Below are 15,759 nucleotides of genomic sequence, written 5' to 3'. Positions count from 1 at the left end.
TATTTTCTGTGGTTGTAATATTCCTAGTCTATATCTTTGAAAGTCTCTACCTTTAATATTAAGGCTTTCTTTTATTTCTTTTCTTCCCTTAGGTAAGACAGGGAAATCGAATGGAGCTGGAGCAGGCCAAGATGCCTTCCCTTACTTGGGAAGGGAGTTCAGTATTGCTCTCTGCTATTTTTATCTTTCTCCCAACTTCTAGGCTAATCTTAAAAATTGGCTAGAGGTCCTCTCAACTTCACAAAAAGTATTTTTCAGACCACACAAAATGTATTTATCATTGTATAACAATGTGAATTGTACACTTAAAATGGTTAAGATAGTAAATTTTACACTATGTTTTCTTACCACAATTTTATCATTCCAATTTTTGATATATGTACTGCAAAAGCAAATAATTTTTACCACAATTTTTTAAAGTATCTGTCTTCACAATCTCTTACCAAAATGATCTTCATGTTGCTGCCAAGCACAAGTCAGAGACGTAGAGGCTGTATGGTGCCAACGAACAGCTAAAGAAAGTAAGCTTTTGAAGGTGGGCTGGGGAAGGGCCTGACATATGACTCCTCCTTTCAGCAAGTCCTGAAGTCTGCTTTGTAGGTGGGACAATCTATGATACCACATCCTAGAAGATTGGATAATAACAAGTTAGTAGTAATATAAAACAACTTTTATGAGGCTATAGGAAAAACACTACAGATATAATTATGTAAAATGAAAGATTTAATAATCTCAACTACTGAGGATTAAACAAAGGAGGAATTCTGAAAAGCTAAGCATAAGTGATCTATAACCATTATTAACATTTTCTCATTAGCCACTCTTATTTTATGTAATTGAATCCTTCTTTTGACCTACTACCTAACTGAAGCAGTGCTTTAAACAATTCGCTAATCTTAACATTCCAAGCACATACAGTCATTTGCATAATGACATTTCCATCAATAACAGAGCACATATATGATGGTGGTCCCATGAGATTATAATGGAGCTGAAAAAATTCCTATCAGCTAGTGACATGGTAACATAGCACAGTGCTTTGTCTTTTCTACGTTTAGATGTGTTTACATACACAAATGCTTAGCATTATATTACAATTGCCTACTGTATTCAGTACAGTCACATGCTATGCAGATTTGTAGCCTAGGAGCAACAGGCTATATATATCACATAGCATAGACGTGTAGTAAGCTATACCATTTGGGTTTGTTTACACTCTAGGATGTTCACACAACCATGAAATTCCTGAATGAGGCATTTCTCAGAATGTATCCCTGTCGTTATCCAGTCAACTGACTCATAATTGTAAAAGGATTATTTTTTATGTCTCATCCTTCTGGATCTCTCTGCTTGTGACCCTATTGATCACCCTTATTCTGACTACTTGAAAGTTTCTTCTCTGCTGGTTATGTGTGCTGTGAGCAAATTAAACCCTCAGTGACTCCATTTCCTCCTTTGTAAAATGAGGGTAATAATAGTATTTATCTCATGGCTTTAGTGTGAGAACTAAAATATTTAGAATTATGTGTTTCACACTAAGCCTTACATATGTATCAGCTGCTATTATTATCGTTATTATGGCCATTGTTAGGAATAAACTGTATCTGTTGGGAAAATGCCTTGATAAACCTGCTTGGAGTTGGTGATGCTGAGTAGCATAGTTATAGAAAAATTAATAAAACAACACCATTTGCATAAGGTCTTAAAAGGAATTTATTTGTCCTGTGGCAGAAGACTGAGAGAGCTATCTGATTTTAGATAGGCTCTGTGGTTCTTGATGTGAACCTTCTCAATTACACCCTCAAATATGCAGTAATGTAACCAAACCCACAAAATGCTTATCATGAGTGGACTGGTGAGTGCATGTGTGTGTGTGTACATGCATATGTGTGGGTATGTGAGGGGTACGCTGATAAAAGGACTGAACTACATGCTGATACGGGATGAAACCAATCATATACACTGAAGCCATAGCTAGATATATAATAGAATTTACTATTATTAGGGAGCAGTCTGTAATTACAGGATAGAGAATGGAAGGCTAAAGTCAAATTTATTGAGATTTTGTGGCTAAGGACAAGAAAGAAAACACAGGAAGTCCTCTGCTGATATGTGGGTTACATTTACTTCTTCACTGTCTCGTTTCCAACCTCTTACCTATAGGTACTGTCTGAAACAGGGGTTGGCAATCTGTGACCCACAAGCTAAAAATGGAATTTACATTTTTTAAAGAGTTATAAAGAAAAACAAAGACGAGTATGAGACCAAGACTCCAGACCAAGACCAAGACTACAATTTCTCCTTTGTAGTCCATGAAGTCTACAATATATGCTTATCTGGATTGTCAAAGAAAAAAAAATCCAACTCCTAGTAAAATATTCAATTCTTAATCAAATACTCTTCTCCCACTACATCACACAACCTCTTAATCAAGAATATTCACTCACTTCATTATTTCACAAAATAAATATTACTAAGCAGGTTTATAATAGGTACTTTCTTAAGTACTAAGATACAAACATAAATAAGCCAGCAATCATAGCCACCATTTAAGAGGTTCACAATCTAGCGGGGAAGAAAGACAAGTACAGGGTGATAACTACTACTATTTATAATCATTTTTAGCATACAACACAGTGAAAGGTGTTAAAGAGCAAGAAGTTAACTATGCCTGAGGAAAGCGGTGGATCCCCATATGACTAGTGTTCTTTGAAGGTTTTGTTGTTTTATATTTACCTAAAAATAAAACTCACTCATTGTAAAAAAAAAAAAAAAAAAAAAGATAAGGAGATTGTTGGGGGTTTGGAAAGAATCCACACAACCCTAAAATATACAAAATAAATGAAAAGGCCTCTTTTTTTCATTATTTACCATTCCCATTCTTTCAAGGAAACTGTTGATAAGGTTTGGCATATTCAATGACACATGCAATTAAAATCTCCACACCTGCTATACACACATACAAAAATACATATGTGTTTAGTATTTAAACCATAAAGAATGGTAGAAAACAAAGTCTCTCTTCCCTCATTTTCCCTAATTTCACTACTCATATGTTACCAGTTTTAATTTTTAAAAATCAGCCCAAGTTAAACTGGATATCTGTATGCAGAAGAATGAGAACCCTATCTCTCACCATACTAAAAAAAAAATCAAATCTAAGTGAATTAAAGACCTAAATATAAGACCTCAAACTATGAAACTACTACAAGAAAACATTGAGAAAGCATATCAGGACGTTGGTCTGGGCGAAGATTTCTTGAGTAAGACTTCAAAAGCACAGGCAAGTTAAGCAAAAATGGACAAACGGGATCACATCAAGTTAAAAAGTGACTGTACATCAAAGGATACAACCAAAAAAGTGAAGGGACAACCCAGAGAATTGGAGAAAATATTTGCAAACCACTAATCTGACAAGGGATTAATAATCAAGCAATTTGCAAACTGGGAGCAAGTATCCAAAATTATACAACTGACAAAGTAGTAATATCAAAAATATTTAAAGTCACATCCTACAGGCTGGGTTCAGTGGCTCAAGCCTGTAATCACAGCACTTTAGGAGGCCGAGGTGGGTGGATCGATCACAAGGTCAGGAGTTTGAGACCAGCCTGACCAACATGGTGAAACCCCATCTCTACTGAAAAATACAAAAAGTATCTGCACGTGGTGGCATGCACTTGTAATCCCAGCTACTTAGGAGGCTAAGGCAAGAGAATTGTTTGAACTGAGGAGGCAGAGGTTGCAGTGAGCCAAGATCACACCAATGTACTCTAGCCTGGGTGACAGAGTGAGACTGTCTCAAAAAAAAAAAAAAAAGACATACTACATAGGAAAAGCAAACAGTATGTGAGCAAATAGTACAAACGGACACTTCTAAGAGAAAACACTATGGTCAATATGGTCAATAAATTCATGAAGAGATGTTCAACATCATTAATTAGGGAATTTTAATCTAGCCACAGTGAGATATGATATAACCATTTGATCGGCAAAAAATAAAAATTCTGACAGTAGCAAGTATCGAGGTCTTGCACATCTTTCATTGAATTCATTCCTAAGTCATTTATTGTGCTATTACAAGCAGCATTTTAAAATTTCAATTTGCAATTGCTAACAGTGTACACAATACAACTTATATTTATATTCTGACCAGGAATGCTGTAATCATATTAAAATCAGTTACTATTTCCAGTAACTGTTTTGGAAATTTCCTAGGATTTTCTACATAAGAAATGTCATATATGAATACAGTTCTACATCTTTTGCAAACTTTGTATCTTTTGTTTGCTTTTTGCTTCACTGAACTCACTAGTTAGGACCTCAAGTACAATACTAAATAGGAGAAGTGAGCACGGACATCCTTGCCTTGTTCCTGATCTTAGGGGAAAGTGTTCTAATTTCATGATTAAGTATATTGTTAGCAATGTTTTTGGATCTTTGTTATTGTTATTAACGACCTTTTTCAGGCTGGGGAAGTTTTCTTCAATTCCTAGTTTTCTGAGAGTATTTATCAGGAACATGAGTTATTTTAGGGCTTGTTGCTTTATTCTAGTAAAGTGGTTAATTATTCTGATTGACTTCCTACGTTAAAACAACTTTGCATTTCTGGAATAAACCCCATTTGATTATGATATATTATCCTTTTTTATACATTGTTGGATTCAATGTGCTGAAATTTTGTTACAGCATTTTGTATCTAGATACATGAGGAATACATGGTCTGGTGTGTGTGTGTGTGTGTGTGTGTGTGTGTGTGTGTGTGTGTGTGACATCTGCTTTTTAAAAATTATACTTTAAATTCTGGGAAACATGCAGAATGTGCAGGTTTGTTACATAGGTATACATGTGCCATGGTGGTTTGCTACACACAGCAACCTGTCATCTACATTAGGTATTTCTCCTAATGCTATCCCTCCCCTTGCCCCCCACCCCCTGACAGGCCCCGGTATGTGATGTTCCCCTCCCTGTGTCCATATGTTCTCATTGATCAACTCCCACTTATGAGTGAGAACACGTGGTGTTTGGTTTTCTGTTCCTGTGTTAGTTTGCTGAGAATTATGGTTTCCAGCTTCATCCATGTCCCTGCAAAGGACATGAACTCATTCTTTTTTATGGCTGCATAATATTACAAGGTGTATATGTGTCACATTTTCTTTATCCAGTGTAACATTGATGGGCTTTTGGGTTGGTTCCAAGTCTTCGCTATTGTGAATAATGTTGTAATAAACATACATGTGTATGTATCTTTATAGTAGAATGATTTATAATCCTTTGGGTATATACCCAGTAATGAAATTGCTGGGTCAAATGGTATTTCTGGTTCTAGATCCTTGAGCAATTGCCACACTGTCTTCCACAATGGTTGAATTAATTTACACTCCCACCAACAGTGTAAAGGCATTCCTACTTCTCTGCATCCTCTCCAGCATCTGTTTCCTGACTTTTTAATGATCACAAAATAAGGTAGAAAATGTTACCTCTATCTCTATTCATTTCTCATACATCAGATTTTTCTTACACCTTGTTATCCTCTTTCATTTTAATTTTTCCTGTTCTTCAATTTTGATATTTTCTATTTACTGCTCTGTTTCTTATTCTGTTTCTAGTTTGCAGTTAAGGTGAATCAACGAATTGTCTACTTCACTTTTCAGTTCTAGTATTTCCACTTGGTCCTTATTTAGAAATTCCATTTATCTTCTGAAGTTTTCCATCTATTAATTCATTACACTCATTTGCTCCTGTAAGTTCTTTAACATATTTACAATAACTGTTTTAATGTCCTGTTCAGAAAACACCAATATCTGGGTCATCTCTGAGTCTGCCTTTATTGATTATTGTCCTCCCTCCATATTATGACTATTTACACATTTTGTTAGATATTTAGTATTTTTTGGAATGTTGGCTATTATGGATGGCATGTTGTAGATGGTTTTGTAAATAAACTTTATCAGAAGCTACTTTTTATTCCTAGTTTGCCAAAATATTTTTTCTCTCATAAATGGATATTGAATTTTAGGGTTTTAAAAAATGTATTGATTTGACAATATAATTTTTCTCCTTTGTTTCTGTGGTGAGTTACCTTGATTCATTTTCAAAATGTAAGCCAACTTTGCAACATTGACATAAACCCAGCTACAATGGGGTATATTATCCTTTTAATACATCATTGATTGCAATTTTCTAATAGTTTGTTAGAAATTTTGTATCTATATTGATGTGTAAAGTTAGCCCCAAATTTTCCTTTCTCATATTTTCCTTATAATATTTTAGTTACAACATTAACTTTATAAAGCGTTGTAAAGCCATTAATTTTCTTCTGTTCTCTGGAAAAAAATATATATATATATTTTAGGTTTTGGTGTACATGTGAAGAACATGCAGGATTGTTGCACAGGTACATACATGGCAATGTGGTTTGCTGCCTTCCTCCCCGCCACCTATATCTGGCATTTCTCCCCATGTTATCCCTCCCCAACTCCCCAACCCCCGCTGTCCCTCTCCTAGAACTCCTCCTCACATTTGAATGGGGTTGTTTTTTTCTTGTGTATCTGTTTTAGTTCTTTGTAGATTCTGGATATTAGCCCTTTGTCAGATGGGTAGACTGCAAAAATTTTTTCCCATTCTGTTGGTTGCCAGTTCACTCTAATAATGGTTTCTTTTGCTGTACAAAAGCTCTGATTTTTAATTAGATCCTATTTGTCTATCTTGGCCTTTGTTGCCATTGCTTTTGGTGTTTTAGTCATGAAGCCTTTGCTTATGTCTATGTCCTGGATGGTTTGGCCAAGGTTTTCTTATAGTGTTTTTATGGTATTAGGTTTTATGTTAAAATTGTTAATCCATCTGGAGTTAATTTTAATTTTAGTGTAAAATGACAGGAAGGGGTCCAGTTTCTGCTTTCTGCACATTGATAGCCGGTTTTCCCAACACCATTTGCTAAACATGAAGTCCTTTCCCCATTGCTTATTTTTGTCAGGTTTGTCAAAGATCAGATGGTTGTAGGTTTGTAGTGTTGCTTCTGAGGCCTCTGTTCTGTTCCATTGGTCTATGTCTCTGTTTTGGTACCAGTACCATGCTGTTTTGATTACTATAGCCTTGTAGTATAGTTTGAAGTCTGGCAGTGTGATGCCTCTGGCTTTGTTGTTGGTTAGGTTTGTCTTGGCTATGCAGGTTCTCTTGTAATTCCATATGAAGTTTAAAGTGTTTTTTTTTTTTTTTCCAGTTCTGTGAAGGTCATTGGTAGCTTGATGGGGATAGCATTGAACCTATAAATTATTTTGAGCAGTATGGCCATTTTCATGATATTGATTCTTCCAAATCATGAGCATGGAATTTTTTTTTTAATCTGTTTGTGTTCTCTCTTATTTTGTTGAGCTGTTGTTTGTAATTCTCCTTGAAGAGGTCCTTTACATCCTTTCTTAGTTGTATTTCTAGGTATTTTATTCTTTTTGTAGCAATTGTGAATGGGAGTTTGCTCTTGATTTGGCTCTCTTTAAGTCTGTTATTGGTATATAAGAATGCTTGTGATTTCTGTACATTGATTTTGTATCCTGAGACTTTGCTGAAGTTGCTTATCATCTTAAGGAGATTTTGGGCTGAAACAATGGGGGTCTTCTAAATAGACAATCATGTTGTCTGCAAATAGAGACAGTTTGACTTCCTACTTTCCTAACTGAATATGCTTTATTTCTTTTTCTTGCCTGATTGCTCTGGCCAGAACTTCCAATGCTATATTGAATAGGAGTGGTGAGAGAGGGCATTCTTGTCTAGTGCCTGATTTGAAAGGGAATTCTTCCAGCTTTTGCCCATTGAGTATAATATTGCTTGTAGGTCTGTCATAAATAGCTTTTACCATTTTATGATACATTCCTTTGATACCTAGTTTATTGAGAGTTTTAAGCATGAAGGGCTGTTGAATTTTGTTGAAGGTCTTCTCTGCATCTATTGAGAAAAACGTGGTTTTGTCTTTGATTCTGTTTATGTGATGGATTACATTTATGGACTTGTTTATGTTGAACCAGCCTTGCATCCCCTGGATGAAGCCTACTCAATCGTGATGAATAAGCTTCTGGATGTGCTGTAGCATTTGATTTGCCAGTATTTCACTGAAGATTTTTGCATCAATGTTCATCATGGATATTGGCCTGAAGTTTTCTTTTTTAATTGAGTCTCTGACTGGTTTTGGTATCAGGATGATGTTGGTCTCATAAAACGAGTTAGAGAGGATTCCCTCCTTTTGTATTGTTTTATATAGTTTCAGAAGGAATGGTACCAGCTCCTCTCTGTACAGCTGGTAGAATTTGGCTGTGAACCCATCTGGACCTGGACTTTTTTTGGTTGGTAGGCTGTTGATTGATGACTCAACTTCAGACCTTGTTATTGGTCTATTCAGGATTTCAACTTCCTCCTGGTTTAGTCTTGGTAGAGTACAAGTGTCCAGGAATTTATCCATTTCTTTCTGGTTTACTGGTTTATGTGCATAGAGCTATTTATAGTAATCTCTGATAATAGTTTGTATTTCTGTGGGATCAGTGTTGATATCCCATTTATCCCTTTTTATTGCATTTATTTGATTCTTCTCTCTTTTCTTTTTTATTAGTCTGCTTACCAGTCTATTTTGTTGATTTTTTCAAGAAACCAGCTCCTGGATTTATTGATTTCTTGAAGGGTTTTTTTGTGTCTCTATCTCCTTCAGTTGGGCTCTGATCTTAGTTATTTCTTGTCTTCTGCTAGCTTTTGAGTTTTTTTGATCTTGCTGCTCTAGCTCTTTCATTTTTGATGACAGGGTGTCAATTTTAGATCTTTCCTTGTTTCTTATGTGAGCATTTATTGCTATAAATTTCCCTCTCGACATGCTTTAAAGGTGTCCCAGAGATTCTGGTAAGTTTTGTCTTCCTTCTGATTGGTTTCAGAAAACATCTTTATTTCTGCCTTCATTTCATTGTTTATCCAGTTGACACTCAGAAGCAAGTTGTTCAGTTTCCAAGTGGTTGTGTGGATTTGAATGTGTTTCTTAATCCTGAATTCTAATCTGATTGCATTGTGGTCTGATAGACTGTTTGTTATGATTTCCATTCTTTTGCATTTGCTGAGGAGTGATTTGCTTCCAATGATGTAGTCAATTTTAGAGTAAGTGCAATGTGGTGCTGAGAAAAATGTATATTCTGTGGATTTGGAGTGGAGCATTCTGTATATGTCTATTAGGTCTGCTTGGTCCAGCTCTGCATTCAAGTTCTGGATATCCTTGTTAATTTTCTGTCTCATTCATCTAATATTGATGTGGAGTGTTGAAGTCTCCCACTATTATTGTGTGGAAGTCTAAACCTCATTTTAGGTCATTGAGAACTTGCTTTATGTATCTGGGTGCTCCTGCATTGGGTGCATATATATTTAGAATAGTTAGCTCTTCTTGTTGGATTGATCCTTTTACCGTTATGTAATGCCCTTCTTTGTCTCTTTTGATCTTTATTGGTTTGAAGTCCATTTTATCAGACTAGGATTGCAACCCCTGCTTTTTTTTGTTCTCCATTTGCTCAGCAAATCTTCTTCCATCCCTTTGAGTCTAAGTGTGTCTTTGTATGTGAGATGGGTTTCCTGAATACAGCACACTGACGGGTCTTGACTTTTTATCCAGTTTGCCAGTCTGTGTCTTTTGATTGGGGCAATTAGGCCATTTACATTCAATGTTAATATTGTTATGTGTGAATTTGATCCTGCCATTTTGTTACTGGCTGGTTTTCTTGCCCGTTAGTTGACTCATTTTCTTCATTGCATTTTTGGTCTTTCCCATTTGGTGTGTTTTGCAGTGGCTAGTACTTGTTCCTTTCCTTGCTTAGTGTTTCTTTCAGGTGCTCTTCTAGGGCAGGTCTAGTGGTGATGAAATCTCAGTAATTGCTTGTCTGTAAAGGATTTCATTTCTTCTTCACTTACGAAGATTAGTTTGGCTGGATATGAGATTCTGGGTTGAAAGTTCTTTTCTTTAAGGATGTTGAATATTGGCCCCCACTCTCTTCTGGCTTGTAGGGTTTCTGCTGAGAGATTCACTGTGAGACTGACTGGCTTCCCTCTGTGTGTGATCTGACCTTTCTTTCTGGCTGCGCTTATCATTTTTTCCTTCATTTCAACCCTGGTGAATCTGATGATTATGTGCCTTGGGGTTGCTCTTCTTGAGGAATATCTTGTGGAGTTCTCTGTATTTCTTGGATTTGAATGTCGGACTGCCTTGCTAGGTTTGGGAAGTTCTCCTGGATAATGCCCTGGAGTGTGTTTTCCAGCTTGGATTCATTCTCCCCATCATATTCAGGTACACTGATCAAGCGTAGATTAGGTCTTTTCGATAATCCCATATTTCTTGGAGCCTTTGTTCATTTCTTTTCACTCTCTGTTCTCTTGTCTTGCCTTCTCTTTTTATTTCATTGAGTTGATCTTCAGTCTCTGATATCCTTTCTTCTGCTTGATCAATTTGGCTATTAAAACTTGTGTTTGCTTCATGCAGTTCTCGTGCTGTGTTTTACAACTCCATCAAGTTGTTTATGTTCTTTTTATTCTAGTTTTATGTGCTTTTTATTCTAGTTAGCATTTCATCTAACATTTTTTCAAGGTTTTTGGTTTCTTTGCGTTGAGTTAGAACATTTTCCTTTAGCTCAGAAAATTTTGTTATTATCCACCTTCTGAAGCCTGTTTCTGTCAATTTGTCACAGTTTTTCTCAGTCACATTGTGTTCCCATGTTGTTGAAGAGCTGTGATTTCTTGAAGGAGAAGAGGTGTTCTGGTCTTTGATGGTTTCATCTTTTTTGCACTGTTTTTTCCCCCCATCTTTGTGGATTTACCTGGCTGTGATCTCCAGGAGGCTGCTTGATTAGGTTATTTGTCTGCCTGTGGAAGTGCTACTGGGTTTCTAAGGACTCCTTCAGATTCCTAGGTAAGCTTCCCGTATCTTTTTTGTTTACACTGGGAGATTAGGTCCACCTCTTCCGTTGACCTGGAGGCGGTGCTGGGTGGTCAAGATCACCCTCTGTTGCGTCTGTTGCTACATAGGCTTCCTGTGTTTTTTGTTAAAACATGAAGCCTAGTCCCACACCTTTAATGGTTGGTTATGTCTTTCCTCTACAGGGCTGGATCATTCAGCGTTCAGCTCAGACTGTGGCAGTGGCTGCATAACCTGCTAGAGTTAGTGCTTCAGCCATCTGGGGTTTGTGGGGAAAGGTAGGGACCCACCCAGCTGCACTGCCTGTCTCCTTACTTAGGGGGAGGGGGTGACAGCTCTTTCTGCAGGCTCTCCCAGCCAGGTTATGGGCTTATGCATTTGCTTAGATCTGTGCACCGATCTGGGACACCGTCCTGGATTATTATTCACTCTGTGCTTGTAATTCCCAGTGCTTGACCGGCTACGATCCCTTGTTCTGTGTATTGCTGAGGCTTTGGGGGAAGCACTGTATCGGGACTGGAGTGCCAGAGGGGAAGCCCCCGACTCACTGGTCAGATGTACTTTCTGGGTGAAGCGGCACCCTTCCCTGCCTCGGTCTGCCCTGCCTGGGCTTTGCTCACTGTCAGACCATACCTGTTGAAATGCACCTGGTACCTCAGTTGGAGCTAGACCTCTGGATTTCTCCATCTCTCTCGCTGGGTGTTGTGCACCAGAGTTGTGTCTATTTGGCCATCTTGACTCCTCTCCATTCTTTTACTTTCAAACTTCCTATATCTTTACATTTTATATGTTTCTTATAAACAAGACACAAATTTTGTATTTTTTTTTCTTAATAGTATCTTTTTAAAAAAATTTTTTTTAATTGCATTTTAGGTTTTGGGGTACATGTGAAGAACATGCCACGACTGCATGCAAAATGCCCAACGATGATAGACTGGATAGGGAAAATGTGGTACATATACACCATGGAATATTACGCAGCCATCAAAAACGATGAGTTCACGTCCTTTGTAGGGATATGGATGAACCTGGAAACCATCATTCTCAGCAAACTGACACAAGAGCAGAAAATCAAACACCATATATTCTCACTCATAGGCGGGTGTTGAACAATGAGAACACATGGACACAGGGAGGGGAACACTACACACTGGGGTCCGTTGAGGGGAAATGGGGGAGGGATGGGGGGTGGGGAGGTGGGAAGAGATAGCATGGGGAGAAATGACAGATACAGGTGAGGGGACGGAAGACAGCAAACCACACTGCCGTGTGTGTACCTATGCAACAATCTTGCATGTTCTTCACATGTACCCCCAAACCTAAAATGCAATAAAAAATAAAAATAAAAATAATAAATAAATAAATAAGTAAATAAATAAAAGTTTTCCCCACATGCCCATCCAGGTCCATTACTAATTCTCACTTAAAGACTGCAATAGCATTCTAAATGACCTAGCCACTCTTGCCCTCCCTTTAAACTTTTTGCACACTGTAGGAAGAGTTAAGTAAAATATGTCAGTGTGCCACTCCATTTGAACATCTCCCTAGGCCTTTCAATATAAAATCCAATGTCCTTATGTAATGCTTTCTACTACCGGATTCTGAGCTACCTTTCAGCCTAACTTCCTGCTACTTACCTCCTTGTACTTGATTGCTTACTCCAAGATTTGCCATGTTCTTTCATATTCGAAGAAGTTCATGTTCATGCTCTTTCTTCATACTGGAAGCCCTTCCTTTCCTACTCTACCTTTTATTCATCTTTTAAGAATCAGCCTAGATACATCTCATCTAAGAAGTCTTAGGCTGGGGAGGGATAGCATGGGGAGAAATACCAGATATAGGTGATGAGGGGATGAAGACAACAAAACACATTGCCATGTATGTACCTATGCAACAATCCTGCACGTTCTGCACATGTACCCCAGAACCAAAAGTGCAATAAAATATATACTTTTAAAAAACAAGTCTTCTCTAAACCCCCAGAATAAACTGGTAGCTTTTTTTTGGTTCTCTTATAATACTGTTTATGTGTCTTTCTTCTTAATATATTATGTTGAAATGATATGTTTATATGTCTTTCCCCCTGATAATGCTTGATGTTCCTCAATGGAAAGGCCTATATGTCTCATTCATTTTGATACCTTAATATCTAGCACGGTTCCTAGTACTTAGTAGAACTCCATAAATATTTGTGAAAATTGAATTGTTCTTCTTCCAGCATCATAGCCTCTTTAAATCTAAAATGTCTGCTTAATCTTTTTTTTTTTTTTTTTTTTGAGACGGAGTTTCACTCTTGTTACCCAGACTGGAGTGCAATGGTGAGATCTCGGCTCACTGCAACCTCTGCCTCCTGGGTTCAGGCAATTCTCCTGCCTCAGCTTCCTGAGTAGCTGGGATTACAGGCATGCACCACCATGCCCAGCTAATTTTGGTATTTTTAGTAGAGACAGGGTTTCACCATGTTGACCAGCATGGTCTCGATCTCTTGACCTCATGATCCACCCACCTTGAACTCCCAAAGTGCTGGGATTATAGGTGTGAGCCACTGCGCCCGGCTGTCTGCTTAATCTTAATGTCTGTTTAAGATATCTTAGTTAAGATTGTCACTTAAGTAAATAATACTGACTGGGCCAATCCAAAGGTAAGGTATAGAGCAGGCCATCAAAAAATTCATTCTTCGCCTATGATCTGTTAATCAGCACTCTTAATATGATGATTTAATTAATAAATACATAATTATATTAATGTTCTAACCCATATTATCTTGTCCAGAAGGTTATCATAAATGACTTATTAGTCTTGCTGAAATATCATTCATTGACTTAAGATATATAATTTTGTCTGCCCTATTTTCATAAACTATCTCTAATAGCCTTGTCAGAAATAGAAACCAGGTTTGTGTTCAATGGCTTTGTTGACAACTGTAATTTTTAAAGTACTCACTTATTTGAAAATTTGTTTTACAAGCTAACTTAAGAGACATTTATCTCATTGATTAGAAGACTGAAGACTCCCCTTTTTCTTTGTTAGATTCAGTAATATATTTATATAAATCCAGTCTTAAAGCACTCCTCCTATTTTCCTTAATGCCTTTGATTACTGAGAGCAGTTTAGTAATATCAACTGAGTTACAATTTACCCATTCTAAGATAAATGCACTCTTTCTTTCTGAGAGTATAGTTAAAATATTGTTCTTGTGGTTTTTACAAATATGCATTTCTATAAGCCTGAGTTCATTTTGGGTCTTATCCTTCCAAATACTAACCCTTTAGGCATGTGTCACCAGTTATATTTATCCTTGCATTTGTGCCCTTTTCCCTATTTCCTATATATTACCTTTGGAAAACAAAAAACAAAAAACAAAAAACAAAAAAACTATGAGCTCATTGTAAAACTTCCTATGTGGCCTCATGGTTTTCATCTTTTCTCCTTTAATAGAATAATTTGCTGTTTCATAGTCAAAATCATGTTTTTGAGAGCTTCCCAACCTTTGGAGTCTAAAGTCATATTGATGTAAATTAAGGTCCAACAAGTATCAATCATAATAACAGAAACTTTTGGAGAACAGCCATAGCTGGAAATTCTAGTCAGAATAGGCAATTACATAACAGGTCAGTCTGAATCTTCTCACGGTTATTACTAAGGAAGAAGCATTACCTCCTGAAAGGCTTAAAGCCAAGAGTGCATTTAGCTCCTGTCAATTTTTCCTTCCAAATGTCTTTCATATTTGTCTTTCCCTTTCCATTCCTATGGATTCCTTCATCACCTCATACCTGGCCTATTGCCATAGACTAGATGGTTTCCTTGCCTTCAGTCCATCCATATTCCAATCCATTTTCTATACTATTGCCAGATTAATCTTCTTAAAACACTTTCATCATGCCACTTTCCTGCCTGAGACCTAGCTCAAATGTCACCTCTGTAAAATATTCCCAGCTCCCTTAGGAAGAGTTAGTGGCTCCCTATTCAGTGTTTTCAGAGGTCTCTGTGCATAACCTTAGTGCACTGAAAACATGTATGACAATCATTTCTTTAATTACTTTTCTTACCTTATTTGCTATGAGCTCCTTGAGCAATCTCTTCATAATTTCACTCAGGGAGTTACATAATCTATATTTCTTGCCCCACCTATGTCAGGACCATCATATGTTGGTCCAGGCCTTCTATGTTTACCATGCTCTCCCCTTCGTTCTTGCTCATTTCTTGGGTCTCAGATTAAATATCAGTACATCGAGAAACCTTCCCTGATGCTCTTATTAACTAATTAATTAATCATTTGAACAAATATTTGCTGGGTGTCTACTTTGTGCTAGACACTGCTTTGCATACTAGGGATATACCAGTGAACAAAGAAGACAAAAAGTCTTGCTTTTGTAAAGCTTATCTTCTAGTGGAAGAAAGTAGATAATTAAATATAAACATAAGTAAATCATATATAGTAAGCTATAAAAAATAGGATAAAGCAGTGTGCTGGAAGTTAGACTTTGAAACATGGTGGTCAGGGTAGGCCTCGTTAAGATATATGACATTTGATCAAAGGAGAAATTAGTCATGAGGATATCTGGGGTAAAGTAGGTTACACTGAGGGGATAGCCAATGCAAAGGTTCTAATCTGTGATTACATTTATTGTGGCCAAAAGAACAAAAGACAGCAAAAACAAAACAATCAAACAAAAAACACCAATGTGGCTGGAGTTCACTAAGCAAGAAGTAAAATAATAGGAGACAAAATAAGAAAAGTAGGAATAAATAGGTAATCAGATCATGTAGGGCCTTGTAAGCTAATATATAAAAACTTTAGTTTTTAATCTGATAGAAATGATGAACCATTGTAG

At 36.9% G+C, this 15,759-nt stretch overlaps 1 protein-coding gene across 8 annotated transcripts in view; it reads right to left on the bottom strand.

The window, feature by feature from the left end:
* Positions 1-15,759, bottom strand: part of TMLHE (trimethyllysine hydroxylase, epsilon) — a 145,222-nt gene that overhangs the window by 72,578 nt on the left and 56,885 nt on the right. For all 8 annotated transcript variants that reach the window (XM_003921785.3, XM_074391729.1, XM_074391733.1 and 5 more), the window contains one exon: positions 444-625. In XM_003921785.3, coding sequence (XP_003921834.1) covers positions 444-624 — 181 coding nt within the window. In that variant the 5' untranslated portion in view covers position 625. The remainder of the gene's footprint in view (positions 1-443; positions 626-15,759) is intronic.

This window comes from Saimiri boliviensis, chromosome X (genome assembly GCF_048565385.1).
Source record: "Saimiri boliviensis isolate mSaiBol1 chromosome X, mSaiBol1.pri, whole genome shotgun sequence".
Lineage (NCBI taxonomy): Eukaryota > Metazoa > Chordata > Mammalia > Primates > Cebidae > Saimiri > Saimiri boliviensis.
The sequence above is the reverse complement of the archived record's forward strand: the minus strand, read 5'-3'. Positions and strand labels throughout refer to the sequence as shown.